General features: G+C 36.3%; 2 protein-coding genes and 2 long non-coding RNA genes across 4 annotated transcripts in view; all 4 read left to right on the forward strand.

Moving 5' to 3' along the window:
• Positions 1–3,745, forward strand: part of LOC141444055 (uncharacterized) — a gene marked incomplete in the record, with an annotated part of 8,961 nt that extends 5,216 nt beyond the window's left edge. The window contains 2 exon segments of the mRNA XM_074109490.1: positions 1,263–1,286; positions 3,665–3,745. Of these exon segments, the coding sequence (XP_073965591.1) occupies positions 1,263–1,286; positions 3,665–3,745 (105 nt within the window).
• Positions 3,746–4,208: 463 nt separating this feature from the next.
• On the forward strand, positions 4,209–6,020 carry LOC141444311 (uncharacterized). The gene is made up of 4 exons (XR_012453162.1): positions 4,209–4,219; positions 4,768–4,791; positions 5,554–5,601; positions 5,944–6,020. It is a non-coding gene; the product is annotated as an uncharacterized lncRNA (long non-coding RNA).
• Positions 6,021–6,827: 807 nt separating this feature from the next.
• On the forward strand, positions 6,828–8,698 carry LOC141444312 (uncharacterized). The gene is made up of 3 exons (XR_012453163.1): positions 6,828–6,928; positions 7,773–7,817; positions 8,659–8,698. It is a non-coding gene; the product is annotated as an uncharacterized lncRNA (long non-coding RNA).
• Positions 8,699–9,339: 641 nt separating this feature from the next.
• Positions 9,340–13,422, forward strand: LOC141444307 (uncharacterized). Its single transcript, XM_074109835.1, has 6 exons — positions 9,340–9,384; positions 10,128–10,178; positions 11,068–11,100; positions 11,706–11,726; positions 12,801–12,845; positions 13,239–13,422. Exons 1-6 carry the CDS (start codon positions 9,373–9,375, stop codon positions 13,383–13,385), a joined length of 309 nt encoding a protein of 102 aa, XP_073965936.1. The 5' UTR covers positions 9,340–9,372; the 3' UTR covers positions 13,386–13,422.
• The last annotated feature ends 3,261 nt before the right edge of the window (positions 13,423–16,683 follow it).

A 16,683-nucleotide genomic window follows, 5' to 3' on the forward strand; every position in this document is an offset into this window, starting at 1 on the left:
TCTCCATAGCCCTCTGAGTGACTTTGAGTTAATTGTGTGTTGTGGTTCATCCGATGTGGTTAATCCAACCTATATATAGGGCGAGGCATGCCAAGAGTCAGGGCCTTTTTACACCATCAGCGGATTATACCGGCGGTTCGACAACTTTGACGTATAGAGTCCTTAAGTATGTAACATGACAAATATCGTTTTTCAGGTTCTGCGACAAGTTGATCAGGTATATAACTAAACAGATACCTATAGTAAAAAACATAGTAAAAAAAACATATTTTATGTTATAGAACAAGATTTTTATTGGTTACTGTATTCATCATTTAGATTCCAAATTTCAGTTCACTGACCTATATGAATTAGCCATTCTGTTATAATTTGTGTTGCCGCGCAAGTGATGTATCGGGCAACAGCTAGTACAGTCATATGCATTAATATATAGAATCTACCACAGCGGAGATTGCACAAGTATCTGACACGTCCTACCGGCCCTAAATAGAGTTGCATCAGATATTTATGCACGCTATGTTGTGTCAGATATTGGTGCTGCTGACTGTATCTATTTATAGTCAAAATACCACAAACGGGACTTATTTACCACGCTAAAAACACAAGTAAAACATGTATTTAATAAAGAACACGTAATATATACAATAATTAACAAAAATAAATAAAAATAGAACTCTTTAAAGTCGCTGCTATTGGGCAGGTGCCCATAAGGCTGCCTGCGTTTCCTCGTTTTATGGCAATGCCAATACGTTGACCGAGGAATGAGCCGTGCCAGCACCCGAGTAATATTGTTTTGTAAAACACACGAGTAATATTTTTTAGCGTCATGTTTGTGGTATTTTGACAAGAAAATCACGAAAGTTTATTTAAGTAAATAAAACCGTGTAAAAATTACACCGACAACGTGTGACATATGATTCAGGTTGAACTAAATCATAAACCATGTTTTGTTTGGAACAGGTTTTGGTAAGTGAATATTTATTACATTTTAAATAACATATGTTAGCATATGTACTTAGACATATCGTGTGCGATCCCTTATTTTTTTTGTTTGGAAAAAAATACTTTCTGCCAAGTTTCTTGCGGAACATTTTCTCGGCAATGATGGTCTTTCCGAAGCGCTGATAGCATAAAAAGTTTTAAAGTGGACTTTAATCAAGAATTATTTCAAGGCCTAATGATGGAGCAGTCAGGCAGGTTTATCATTTTGATTTACCATTAGTGTGTTTTTAATTTTTAAATTATGTCTGTTATAATTGTAGAAAGGCCAAATCGATGAAAAAAATGTGAGTATTATTTATACAGACGAAGAAACTTAATCGCGTACCATGATGGGACCTTTTCACTGCAAATCTGCCTAACAGATCATGGTGAAATCAATTTTCACACCTCTCCTTCAGAAAAGTAACTTTTCCTCCCTGACGAGAGGGAGCAAAGTGCAACTTTTCTGTTCAAGGCTTTTCTAAGTATTTTATTGCAAATGCCATTTTTTGAAGTTGATAACGCCACGCAATTTTCTATGCTGGTTGATCTTTAATAATATTTAATATTTGTTTTTTTCAAGTTTCTTAATGCTCGGTGTGAAAAGTTGTATGAGCCACTCGGGAGCAAAATTATTTTCATCTTGGGCGTTAACACTTGAATCCCTCATTACGCTCAGGATTCTACTTTGTAGAATCCTTCGCTACATTCTGGATTCAATGTACGCCCTCGCCGTAAATACACCATTTTGCTCCCTTGTGACACAAATAACTATTGAAAAGCTTTCACCCTAAAACGCGACTGTTTCCTCGACTCTACCCCGTCAGTCAACTTTTTAGTAAGTACCTATAGCTTGTTGCCATTGTAAGTGTCCTGAGTTACTTATTCAAAGTATGATTTTATGGGGTGCAAACATACGTTATTGGGCGTTTTTAAAAAAAAGTAAAAAATTTATGATTCCGTTTTGTCACGCCCATACTGGATATACATATGAAAAAAACGTCGTAAAACTGTCATTTTGTCGGAATCGGAATCGATCGTGCTCTTAATTCTGAGTAGGAAAAACCATATTTTTTCCAAAATTTCAAAAAAGAAAGGGTAAACTTTTTTTTTAAAACGCCCTTTTCTAAGAAAGGGGAATGACTGATGTCTCCCAAGTTACGGGACAGAATAACATACCTACCTACACTTAAAAATTGATAGATCTATCTAAGTAAATCTTTTATTGTTTTTTATTTATTATGGAACTTTGATCAATAAATGAACATGTCAGTTTCAACAGGCCTTAACTATGAAAACAATACTACGCGATGCAAATGAGCAAAGATCTCGAGTCCGACGACATGTCCTCCAAACCATACCACCGGAAACCCTGCCACTACCTACATCAAAATAAAAAACTTATTTCGTGGGCACACAGTGGATGCAGGCCGCTTACAACCGAAACAACTGGAGGTATCCCATCTTAGGCCTCTAGGTTGGCAACACATCTGCAATACCCGTGGTGTTGCAGATGTTTATGGGCGGTGGTGATCTCTTACCATCAGCAGACCCACTTGCTCGTTTGCCATCCATCCAATAAAAAAAAAGGTCTATGGGAGAAACCTATGTCCAACAGTGGACGTCCTACGGCTGATATGATGATGATGAGAATTATTTCCATCAAAACGCCCTATTTTTATTGCATGTATAGTAATATAGTACCTGGGCGACCGAGGAAGAGAAAAAAAACCTGTATTTCTTAAAAAATGTTTGTGACGTTAATTAAATGTTGATTCACAAAAGCTATTGCGAATGAATTGAATGAGTGAATGATAATGTCTACGTGCTCATCACGAAATGATTAAATACAAGCTGAGTGATAAGTTAAGTTATCGCGTTATCTTTACGAATACCTAGGTATTTTATATGCAAAAGTGGGTGTATTTGTTACACTCACTTCTAAAACCCGGACGGTTGGAGGCATATTGGTCGCGCACTCAGAATTATCAAGTGGCTAGTTGAGCCGATGGGGATAAAATTTGACAACTATGGAGATATCGAAAATACAAACTGAGACATGGATGCACAGAAAAAGCCAGAAAAAGAGACCAGCGCTGGGAATCGAACCCAGGTCCTCAGCAATTCGTGCTGCGTGCTATAACCCCTACACCACCGCTAGACAGGAATCTAGGCACGAATTTTTCCTATGCATACATATCTCACATTGCTTATTTCTACTACGCTACTTGTGCAGCACCTGAGGACCTGGGTTCGATTCCCAGCGCTGGTCTCTTTTTCTGGTTTTTTCTGTGCATCCATGTCTCAGTTTGTATTTTCGATATGGTTTCACGGGATACCCGCAAAAGTAACAAATTTGGAGTTGAAATAAAAAATACAAAAAGACTCCAAAAAACCAATCATAACTATGGAGATAGTTTGCTTGAGAGTCTGAGAAAGGCATGAGATAGTATTTATCCCGGAAAATTGTGATGTTCCCACGGCTCACGGGTAACAGCTAGAAAGAAATACTATGTCTTGTTTACAAAATATTAGGAGGCCCCTGCATAAGAAGGGCATTCACACAAGGACAAGTGATATAACTTTCGTTCAATTCATTCGTGTTAGCTCTTGTGAAATAACCTATACTCGTACTTAAGACCATCGTAATATTCTTATGAATTGAATTTATTTTATTTTTCAGTATAAGCAGATGACTTCTGTGAAAAAGCTGAAACAGTCAATAAAGAAGGTACGCTTTCGTGTGTACAGACACCAGCATTAATATCTGTCACAGCGGAGCGTGCGCAAATATCAGACACGTCCTTCCGGCCCTAGAAATAGAGTCGTATCAGATATTTATGCAAGCCTGTTGTGTCAGATATTGGTGAAGTAATAGGTCCTAGGATGATTTTTTAAATCTTTTCTTTTTGTGTTTGTTTTCGAAATTGTCAGTTACATAAGGAGAAGGGTAAGGGTATAAGGTTATAATAGAAGAAGTAGCCTGAGACCTCATGATTAATAAAAAAATAGTTTTATGGTTACCTACTTTTCATTTGTAGAAACATTAGGTAATTAATTTATGTCCATTAATTAATTTAGTAAATTAGAGTAAGCATCAATATTGTTATTTATAGCAATTGCGGAATGGAGCATCGATACAAACCGTGATGCGGTTTAACAATGCCATAAATGATAAATTGTATTTTTTCTCATATTAATAAATAAATAAATAAATAATGTCTTACAGCTTTCATCAGTAAGTACACAAACTTTCGCATTAAATCTATATCTTTTAATCGTAAACCACACAGAACGGCAGCGGGTCGGGAGCGGGTCGGGTCGCGAGTGCGACGGGTTTATTTACGTGGCTATATACTTACTTCTATTTATGATTGGTTTTTTGGAGTCTTTTTGTATTTTTTATTTCAACTCCAAATTCCAGCAGTGGTGTAGGGGTTATAGCACGCAGCACGGATTGCTGAGGACCTGGGTTCGATTCTCAGTGCTGGTCTCTTTTTCTGGTTTTTCTGTGCATCCATGTCTCAGTTTGTGTTTTCGATATAACTTATTTATAATCAACATCACACCGACGGTGGGCGCGGGGCGGGTCATGCGCTGGCACCGCGGTGTGATGTTGTTCATACAGCCACGTAAACAGGCCCGCTGCACTCCCGCCCGTTTTCGTGGTCACTTTTTTTTTATGAACGGGCTGTAGAATTTGACCATTTTCGATTATTTTTAGACGTCTTTTAACTTACTTCATATCCTGGAAACTGTAATTGTGACAAAATGTTTTCATTCTAGACCATTAAAACTTGGGGCAGTCAAGTAAGTATCTAATTATAGATATACAGATAATTATTACCTTCTAAAATATAGAAATACAGCACGAGAACAGATGGCCGTTGGGTCCGAAAAGTTCTCGAGTGGAGACCGCGGATCGGCAAGCGCAGCGTAGGACGTCACCAACGAGATGGACGAGGTCTATGTGGGAGGCCTATGTCCAACAGCTGACGTCCTACAACTGAGAAAATCAGTTCCCCAAACTTGTTTGTTCCGTAGCAAAATTCTAGTCGCATTATTCCCCACTAGTATATGTTTTCGCTCACGAATATCACCATTTGCATCACGCTACTTTCAATTAAATCCAGTAATTCCATTGCACTACGTTTATATAAACGAAATCTTGTAGCAAATGCTTTCTCATCATATTCTTCGAAATAATTGCAGCGTGTTTGAAATATACGGGGAGCGCGCAAAATTCTTTCCATATTTCAAATCATCTAAAGCATATCCTCTTCAATATTAATAATTTAAAGCGTTCTTTGCATTTTTATTTCGTAACAATTTTAGGTACGTCAAATGCCAAACCAATGTTTAAACTAAGACGGATACTGCGTTTAAGTTAATCGGTCGATTATGGTACTTACCAACGGTAGTGCGTGTGAACAGCATAATATTGTTAAACAGCCGTTTACGGTTTAAACAGTTGTTTAAAATTTAAACATCTGTTGGTGAACACGGGCCTTAATCGTTAAATTGCTATTTAATGTGGTCCGACTTTTTCACTGTTTTATTAATTTGTTTCAGGGTGGATCTATGCTAATCGATATTCCAAACTTGAGTCACGCTTTGAACGTACGTAATTAATGATTAAGTTTTAATAATTACTTTAAGGGGCTGTTTCACCATCCATTGATTAGTGTTAACTGACGGTTAAACGTGATGCCGCCTCTATTTGTTTTGTTCGAATAGACGGAGACGGGATCACATTTAACCGTCGGTTAACGCTAATCAATGGATGGTGAAACAGCCCCTAAGCTTATTTTTCTGTCGCTTTTTACAAGGGAGTGCACATTTTGTTATCTTCTCTCTATTAGAGGAGGTTGGACTTGGAAGCCGACGGCCAGTTTAACAAAATGAAATAAAGAAGACTGAAGTATTGTATTTGCTAATTATATTGTATTTATTTATTTTTAGGACTCTCAAAAACTCCTCATTCATGACAAAAAAATGGTAAGTATCTTTAAAAATACCTTAATGATGAAGTTAAGTTTGTAATATTATTTTCTAATCAAGACATTGTTTTTATACAAAAATTCATATTCTTTGTATTTAATTTAAAAAAATTACAGCTTACTGTGAGTATTTGAAACTACTAGTATTTTTTATGATTTGGGTACACTGTTTAATTGACAAACGTGTAAAACTTAATGTAATAAATATTTACATTGAAAATAAAAAAAAAACTGTAAAGAAAAAAAAAGAAGTTAAACCGACCACTAGGCAATAAATATTTAAACGTTAATGTTAATTATTTCCTTTAAAATCTACAGTCTCTACTTTGTGATCCAGTATTGTATTTAATTCAGAAAGGATATAATTAGGTTTTTTCAACGCCAACTTAAGTAATATGAAGTTATAAAGAATTATGAGCCCATTTGATATAATTTTCTTTTTGCAAAATAATTTCTCTCTCTTTTATTGTACTTTCATAATTTTAGCATAAGTACAAGAATTTTCTTCAAGTGGTATTAAAATTTAAAATCTGTTTTCAGGCGGTATGTATTTATTTCTGTTATATCGTTATAAAAGTCTCTTGGTTTTGTTCTCCAAAAATTGGAATCACTTTTAGGGTTCCGCCCTATACCGTACTAACCAGGCCACATGAGTGAGTGAATGAATGAATAAAACGTTTCTTCATACATTCATTCATTCATCCTTTCATCCATTCGTTCATTTATTCATTCACTTATTATCATAGGCATCAAATTCACATTGTTACGGTTGGTACATTACTCAGACTCCGCTATCAGTCACGGGACTGTATCTTTTGAACCATTATGAAGACACTTGAACTTTTCTCTAGACGCATCAAACGAGTTTTTTGGTTTCATTTTTTTTTCAAGATTGTTCTAATTTTCTCTTTGTATTCCAGACTATATCACAGATGCACAAAACTGGTGTAAGTATTAAATACAAAAGCTACAGAGTCGATATTTTCTAAGACTTAACAATGAAAGATAACAGCTGGAACACATCATCATCATCATCATCAAGACTTCATCATCGACTAGACTAAGATTATGTCATACATTCATATGATACTCGTATCGTAACTGTACCGGGAACGATACGCTAGAACTTGTTGACCACTACGTTTACCCAGGGATCGTGGGTCATTTGCAGAAAATATGCATCTATCTTTTTTTTTTCAGAAAATTGTTTTTTTAGACTTATCTTACTCAGAATCGTTTCTACATTCGAACCTCGTACAAAAGGAAAAATATGTCCCAAATTTTCCATCTCAGTTCCTTACATTTTTGTATGTTTTTTTTTATTCCTATGCATGTAACGCACCTGAGAAATATTTTTCTTAAGAAATTTTTGGGATGTCAAGATGTCCCAAATATCCATCTTAGTTTCGTTTTATTTTAGTATGGTTTTTTTTTCTATGAACGTAATGCACCAGAGAAATATTTTTCCATATAAAAGTTTGGCATATTTTCTGAAAATGACCCATAAAGTCGCATATTTTTTTAAATCATAAAGTAACACATCGCTCGACGAACGGATAACCATTGCGGGAGAAAGGCTCTCGAGTGGCGACCACGAACTTGTAGGCGAAGCGTTGGGTGGCCTCCCATTAGGTGGATAGACAACATAGGGAGAGTGGCGGGCAACCGGTGGATGCAAGCGGCGAGTTGTCGTTCATTGTGGCGTTCTAAGGGGCCTCTGTTCAACGTTTTCTGGTTGATGGTGATGATGATGAATTGGTAAATTTGTTTGTTTGGATTTGTCTGTTCCAGGACGAAATTTTAGCAGGATTGAAGAAACTCATGATAAAAGCACGCGTATGTATTTATGCCCTAGAGTAACGATTACATAAACGATAGGTTGCCGCGGATCGGCAAGCGCAGCGTAGGACGTCCACCAACGAGATGGACGGATGACCTGGTTAAAGCCGCGGGTTCACGGTGGATGCAGGCCGCTCCCAACCGAGGCAACTGGAGGTCTATGGGGGAGGCCAATGTCCAACAGTGGACGTCATACGGCTGATCTGATGATGTGTTGATGCGCTAGAGTATAATGTAGAGTAATTTTATTTATTTTATTTAATGATATGATAAAACAGTAACTCTGTCTGTCCATCTCTTTGTCTGGTACGGTCAAGAACTTTAAGTAATGAGCCACCATAGAACTTTTTCAAAGGAAAAGTCATTACGATTTTCCTTGTTAATTGATGCGATGTCACTATGACGTTAACTGTGAAATGGTTCCATGGTGGCTCATGGATAAAGACCTTGACCGTACCTCTTCTCGCTTAAAATGCTGAGCCGATTTAGATGAATTATGAAGGTAGTTTGAGACCCTGGAAAGGACATAGGATAGCCTAGTGATCGCAGTAAATTGTATAATATAATTAATTTTGGTAATAACAAGCTTAGTTTAGAAATAAACTTGAGTTTAGCTGTAAAACTTATACATATATATATATATAAGATTATTATTGTACCAGTTTGTCAACGTGGCTAACATACCTGTACATAATATATGTACATCCTTATGCAACATTTCAAAATGTTAATGCTAGCAGTCTCTAGAACCTAAGCCACGGACGGGCGGACATGGCGAAACTGTAAGGGTTCCCTTTAGGACTACGGAATCGTAAACCAGTTTTTTTTTTCATTGCAGAAGATTCCCAATTTGACTCGGTCTCAAAAAGGGGTAAGTATATTTATTTAAAAACGTATAAATAAAATGAAATGCACATACAAATCATAAGTTTCGGGGGATCAACCTTGGACCTTGGAAAGTTTTGATTTATATGCGCATAAATTATACGCGTGTAGTTTACTCCCAGCGCCATTTAGTAGTCATACAGATAAACTGTTAAATCCTGTATCGCGTTGTCCAAATTTCTCAACTCGCATATCGGGCTCTATTGTTAATGGCGTAGAAACGTGTTCAGATATTTTTGATCAAATTTTTGCTCATTAGTTTATGAACTCGACTGTACCTACCTACCTAGGTAATTGCACAGAATACTGTAAGAAAATGTACCGAATTACAAAGTTTATTAAACCACATTGCAGTCATAAATAGTTGTACAGAATTAGTAGGTACGTAAGAGAAAGTAACAGTTATGTAGATTGCCGAGACGTGAGTAGTGTTCTTAGAATCAAATATTTTGACTACAAATGGCAACACTTTACAAACAGTAAATTAACTAAACTTATTTTAATTTCAGATTGTACGTAATTAATAGCATATCATTTAGCTTTGCTGGTTAATAAACCATTACATTGCTTTTCTGGAGTTATATACAATTTTGTAATTGACTGCATAAAACTCTGGTAAGTATTTGAATACATTGAGATACTGCGATTTTTATTTCAGATTAATCTAATGTTTTTGCGAGTAAGTATATTATAAATGTATTCGGGTTCTGCCTTTTCATAGAATTATTGTTTGCCAAATGTTTCATTAAACATTGTTGGGGTAAACGAATTCTGGAGTGGAGACGAATCGGCAAGCGTGGCGTAGGACGCCCTCAGACCTGGTGGAGCGATGATCTTCGCAAGGTGGCTGGCAAGAACTGGATGAGAGTGGCCAAGGATCGTGCTCAGGGAGGTGCAATTGGAGAGGCCTAATGTCCAGCAGTTGACTAAAAAAGACCGGTGATGATGATGATGATGATGATGATGAGTAGCAAAGAGAGTAGTTTGACCAAGAATGGTATCCACGGTCGAATAATGAAGCAGTCAGGCAGAAATTGCCAGAAAACAAAAACAAAATAGTACCAATTATCTATACTTAGTTGGTTACTTTTGTACTTTGTCGTTTTACAGTCACGTACTTAACGCCATGCAACATTGACAAATATGTTAATGTGACAGAGTATAAAAGTAACCAGCTACTTTTGATGCTGACCGAACTACAGGCTGCGCCTGTCACGTGGGATTCACGGATTACAATTTTAGGCTAGTCCCCTTAAAAAATCTAATTATTTTTTCTTTTGTCAATGAGACAAAAAAAGTTGTTAAGTAGCCAAAGTTCTGTGTGACGTTACGCCGTGTGGCAATTATTTAACGGACCCCCACTTCCAATCTTCGACGCGCTCTTTGTAATTATTGTTCGATTGACATTTCGTAACTTGCCAGGGTGGGATGGCTCAACTAATTAACGCGGTGCCTCAGCCAGCGAAGAAACTGGTAAGTCGAACTTTACATTACTTTTATTTACAGTAAGTACAGTAACATGGATTTTCAACTCAAAATGTGCACTTTGTTATTTGCTTTGTTTTGTTGGAGATTCGGTTTCACTTCTATGAGATACAAAAATATTCTTAAAACTATAATAAACTCCACCATGATCTTAATATATATAATCATAGATGTATTTTTTTAGATTTGCAAGAAAACTTAATCATAATTATAATGTTTTAAACTTTCGTGATCTTCATTAATAATATCACAATCGAGACTTGTCATGTCACGCTAGTAAAGGAGCTATAACTCGAGTCCCAAGATCTATCCAATAATTCTATCTTACCAAACATTATTTTTAGATTTTTATTTAATCCATATACTAATATTATAAATGCGAAAGTGTGTGTCCGTCTTTCACGTCGAAACGGAGCGACGGATCGACGTGATTTTTGGCATAGAGATAGTTTATGGGCCAGAGAGTGACATAGGTATTTTTTCATCCCGGAAAATGCACAGTTCCCAAGGGAAAAGCGCGCGATAACCGAATTCCACGCGGGCGAAGCCCCGGGCAAAAGCTAGTTTATAAATAAACGGAGATTTTAAGTCTGGTGTCATGGCGAGGACATTTTAACTGCGAGGCCGTGGGCGAGGGCCCACATCGCCCACGCCTAGCTCGCGGGCTACGCCACTGCACTCTGTTAATGCCTCGACGTTTCGACCACATTAGTAGTCACGAGTAGTGTTTACTACGGCCAATGTGATCAAAACGTTCGAGGTAACCATTACTCATTTGTTAGCGTGATAAGACCCGATTATGTTGCTGTGCAATAAAGAGTTGTTGTATTGTATTGTATTGTAATTATAACTATTATCATTTCATTTTTTTCATTAGATGAGTCGTAGGATGCAGAATCACGGAAATAAGGTAAATATCTTATCTTAGGCTTACCTTTTTGTCCGTTTGGACCCTTGATAATTATACATTCCTTGTACATAAGATGATATTCTTTTTATGTTTGTGCAGTCAAGGGTATAAATATCTATAGCCACAGCATCTAATATTGAGCTTATTTGCGTAGAGCTATGATCTTTTTATTATTTTTAAATTCATTAATCAATCAATAATCTTTTCAGCTTGTAAGTAACTACATTTCAATGACTTTTTCATTTTGACATTTCTCATTAATTTCATTCATTCTCCTTTTTTGCAATCAGTTCTTCATGTAGCTGTGTTGTGTAATCATTCACTTCAAATCTCGTGGAACTACACGGAAAAAAATAGGTCTTAGATTAAGACAATATACCCTTGGTCAAGACAATAATATTTCGTATATAACCGGACGCCATATTGTATTGGATGAAGACAAATATTGTCTCGGGTTAAAACTATTATCTTGCTTAAAAAAAAACTTGGATTTAAACAATATTCTTGGTCAAAGAATTCCTTTTTTTTCCGTGTATGTACCTATAATACTAAAAGATCACTCGACCGAATGTTCATAATTTTATTCATAATCTGTTACGTTTCAGCTAAGCCAAGTAATACAAGCGGTAAGTAATACGAATAATTACAATACTCAAACCTTTGATTATTTACTTAACCACTTGTTCCTCCTCCTTGTGTCGTCGTAATCTTCATTGCAGAGGGTCGTAATCTCCACGAATCATTTTCCGGACAATCGCTCGAATCTCCATTTGGCACGGTCTTCGGCAGCGTGTGTACTCGTATAGCATCGTGGACGTTTTTACCCATACATATTGTCGCGGATCTGATCTGTCCAGCGCATGGGGCTCCTTCCCCTTGATCGCTTGCCCTGAACCTTCCATATCATTAGGATTTTTTCTAGGTTCTCATTCTTCTTCCTAGCTATGTGACCAAAGGACTCAAAGATCGTACGGAGGCAGACCATTGACAATCTCACAGTGACTCCCACGTCCCGCAGAATTGACTCATTCGTGCGGCGAGCCGTCCAATCCAAGGTATCGAAAATACAAAGTGAAATATAGATGCATAGAAAAACCAGAAAAATAAGACCAGCATGGAGCACCACATCTTGAAGGCGTCAATTCACCCACGGTCAGAATTCTTGAGGGTCTACGTTTCAGCGCCGTACAGGAAAATCGAGAACACGAGTGTCCCCACCAGACTGATCTTGGTCCTCAGCGAGACTGCTCTATCCGTCGTAGGTGTGTGAAGTTCCCCATGCGTACTGGGTCCGCGTGGGCCGAGATGATGTTAGACACTAGTTCAATGACGTGTCTAAGATTTTTATGGTAACACAAATAGGTTCCTCTTGGTAAACATTCTTTTTCGTTGGACTGTTTCTGACCACTCTGTCACGAAATTATTTGTTTTCTAACTAAAAAAATAATAATAAAGATGTGGTGCCATTGTTTGTCTTTTTTGGTGTTACTAACTTTTAACTAGAGAAAAATTAAAAATAATGCAACCGAATTGATAAACTCCACTTTTTTTGAAGTCGGTTAAAAATGCCAATATGTCCCATACAAAAAACTCTTCTCCGTCACTTTTGTCGGGGACAAAAGCAGGACAACGAAAACTATTTTGACCCGGCTAATAAGGCCTTAGGTGCCACAACCATACTTACTTCTGGTGTGTTACAGGAAAGTCTCAATCATCATTTCAGTGGCTTGAAAAAGCTCTGTATGGTAAGTAATCCTTATTTTGAACTTATGAAACTTCAGGATTGTTAACTATACTATACCCCTCCTGAATATAACTGAAAAAAAAATGGTTTGATGCTGAGCTTAATTGTATGAGCTTATTCCTAAAATGTCCCAAATAATTTGTATGGAAATGTTCCTTTTTGTTACCAAAATTGTATGATACCTACTCGTATGTGGTAAAAGGACATTTTCATACAAATTATTTGGGACATTTTTGGAATTGAGCTCAGTATCATTTACTCTACCGGCCTGCAATTTTTTTAACGAATCGGAGTCTAAAATGAAATTGTTTTTTTTTTGAGAAATGCTCTTATATTCGGCAAACGCCTGATTCAGTAAACAAATAATTTACAAAATATTTTTTGTATTTTGCAGGATTTCAGTCTTGACAGCAACATTGATATAAGCATTGATGGCGGCGGTAATGGTGGCGGTGGCGGTAATGGTGGTGGCGGCGATTGCAGTCCCACGTGCTGGTGGTGCCAGCAATGCTGCTACCCGTGGAACCACAGCGGGTGGTAGATACCAATAGAGACAAATAAATATATACTTGATAAAACCGCTGTTTCATTTTCAATTTATTTTACCCGGCGGCTTAAATGATTTAAACCGCTCAAAGTAGTTGGAAATTGTTCATGGATAAATGATTTAAACCGCTCACATAGTTGTAAACTGTTCATGGATAAATGATACCGCTCACCTACTTGAAACGGTTCATGGATAAATGATTTAAACTGCTCACCTAGTTTTAAACTGTTCATAGATAAATGATACCGCTCACCTACTTGAAACTGTTAATGGATAAATGATTTAAACCAATCACCTTTTCGTAAACTGTTCATAGATAAAAGATTTAAACCGCTCACCTAGTTGAAACTATTCATGGATAAATGATTTAAACCGCTCACCTAGTTGTAAACTGTTCATGGATAAATGATATCGCTCACCTACTTGAAACAGTTCATGATAAATGATTTAAACTAATCACCTTTTTGTAAACTGTTCATAGATAAAAGATTAAAACCGCTCACCTATTCGTAAATTGGTCATGGCTAAATGATTTAAACCGCTGACCTAGTTGAAACTGTTCATGTATAAATGATTTAGACCGCTCACCTAGTTGAAGCTGGTCATGGATAAATTATTTATACCGCTCACCTAGTTACTTGAAACTGTTCATGGATAAAAGATACCGCTCACCTACTTGAAACTATTCATGGATAAATGATTTAAACCGCTCACCTAGTTGTAAACTGTTCATGGATAAATGATATCGCTCACCTACTTGAAACTGTTAATGGATAAATGATTTAAACCAATCACCTTTTCGTAAACTGTTCATAGATAAAAGATTTAAACCGCTCACCTAGTTGAAACTGTTCATGTATAAATGATTTAAACCGCTCACCTAGTTGGAGCTGGTCATGCATAAATTATTTATACCGCTAACCTAGTTACTTGAAACTGTTCATGGATAAATGATACCGCTGACCTAGTTGAAACTGTTCATGGATAATTGATTTAAACCGTTCACCTACTTGAAGCTGGTCATGGATAAATGATTTATACCGCATGAATGACTGATATTACTGTTTTAAAATATGATTAAAAGTAAATTGTTTTAATTTCATATACCTACCTGAATTGGTTCGTGTTCTTTTGCTTTTAATTTAAACGCCATTTTTTATTGCGAGGTGAAAGTATATACCAATTTTATTACGATATTGGCATAATTAATAAATAAACTAATATAAAGGAATCAAGTATGCAGATAATTTAGTTTATACATAAAGAAAATGGTTCTTAATGACATAAAGACTAAAAAGGGTCAAGGATAAACCATAATTGTGCCATAAACTAATTTCGGTAAGATTGATTCAAATGACAAAATAATTTAAGTTACTTTAGGTATATGACAAAATCTGGTTAAAGCAAAATTAATTAGCATCCTATTAATTATTGAAGATCAAGTTGAAAACGTGTTGCGCTGGGCGGGCGGCGTGACGCGTTTAGATAAAGTCCGCAACGAGTACGTCAGGGGATCATTTAAAGTGGCCCCAGTCGCAGAGAAACTTAAAGAAAGTCGACTTCGCTGGTACGGCCACATAAAAAGAAGAGATGAGAGCTACTCCGTAAAGATAGCGCTAAACATCCCTACTAAACCCCGTGGTAAAGGAAGACCGCCGTCTACATGGTGGACTAATGTTGAGAGGGACCTGAAAGCCCTGAATATCTCACCAACGACAACCCAGGACAGAGCGTCCTGGCGCCGACGTACTAGGAGGCCCGACCCCAGTTGAAATGGGAGGGGGGCAAGAAGAAGAAGAAGTTGAAAACGTTTCAAATGTCGATACCATTTCATTCCATTCAAAGATAAAGTGGCTTAAAAATAATAATAATAAGTGACTTAGTCGTTGGAAAGCAAAAACGAATTTAAGCAGGCTTTGAGAAATTATTTAGTACTTTGGTACTTATCAAAAGCTTACTATTCAATTCAAGAACATTTAAATGACACTCATTATTTTAGATTAGAATATAGATAGAATGTTATGTGATACACACAACTAAGGCGTATTATAACTAATGTCTAAGTCATATTTTAAAGTTAATGATTATATCATGGACAGGGATATTTGGAAATAATTCCGATCCGCATTGGCGATCCCTTACTTCAATTAGCGAACCTATAAATGTATATAAATGTAAATAAATAAATAAATATTACCGACGCGTTTTACGTCAAATTACAATTTAATTTACATAATAAAGTATTAATGTAGCTGATTAAATGGGCTGCAGTTCGTGTATAATGGCCGTAAAAGCCGAACAGCGCACACAATAAAAAAAGTTTTGGCGGGAAAATTGACAAGTGTCACTGTCTTTTTTTTATTGATTGGACTTGGGCTTTAGCCATTATGCAAGTAAGTTCCATTGTCATTTCAAAAGTTTCGTTTAGAAACGTGTTTTTTTATTGTTGCAGTCTGTTATATCTACATGTTTTATAGCAAATTGATTTTATTGGTATAATTTTAACGTTTTAAAAAATCATGTTAGAATAAAATAAACACTTATTTATATGGTAGTTATAATTTGAGTCTGGTACAATTTTAGTTGTCTTATGAATAAAGCATTGATTTCTAGGAGTTTTTATTTCTTTTAGTGCATGTTTGAGAAAAGCACTATACAAGCCTCGGCGTGAAAGAATATTCCAGCCTCGTATACCTATTTATACATACTCGGCCTGCAAGCCTTTTTTTCCCGGCCTCTGCAGTAATGTACTATTGTTAATAAAAAAAACTCTTAAAAATTAAGCACATAGAAGTTCGGAAGTGGGGGGCCGTACCGCACGTAAAAAAAAGTCTCGCACGGAGTGACGTCACGCGGAGCTTAACTGGCTATAACTCCATACTTTTTGTTTAATTGACAATCACAATATTTGAATAATCACATCTAAAAACATATAAACGCAAAATGATATTTTACGCGCAACAAATTAATTAGAACCGGTTGTTTTTGAGCAAATACTCTCATCATAGACAAACCATAATTTAAACTAAACATTTATCTGAAATGACTTTGTAAATGTAAACATGTCTTTAAGAGCCTTTTATTTTTAAGATTGTAAATTTTTTGTGTAATCTTAATTGATTGTTCCAGCGCGAATTTTACTAGATAATTATGTACAGTCAACCACAAAAATACGAAAATATGTACGAGTATACACGACTTTTTTAGACTTTACATCTCCATTTTTTTGACGGTGGAAGCATTGTGACATTCCTACTGAACGTAGATATATTAAGATGTTTAGTTTTAGTTT

Source organism: Choristoneura fumiferana, chromosome 29, assembly GCF_025370935.1.
Source record: "Choristoneura fumiferana chromosome 29, NRCan_CFum_1, whole genome shotgun sequence".
Taxonomy (NCBI): domain Eukaryota; kingdom Metazoa; phylum Arthropoda; class Insecta; order Lepidoptera; family Tortricidae; genus Choristoneura; species Choristoneura fumiferana.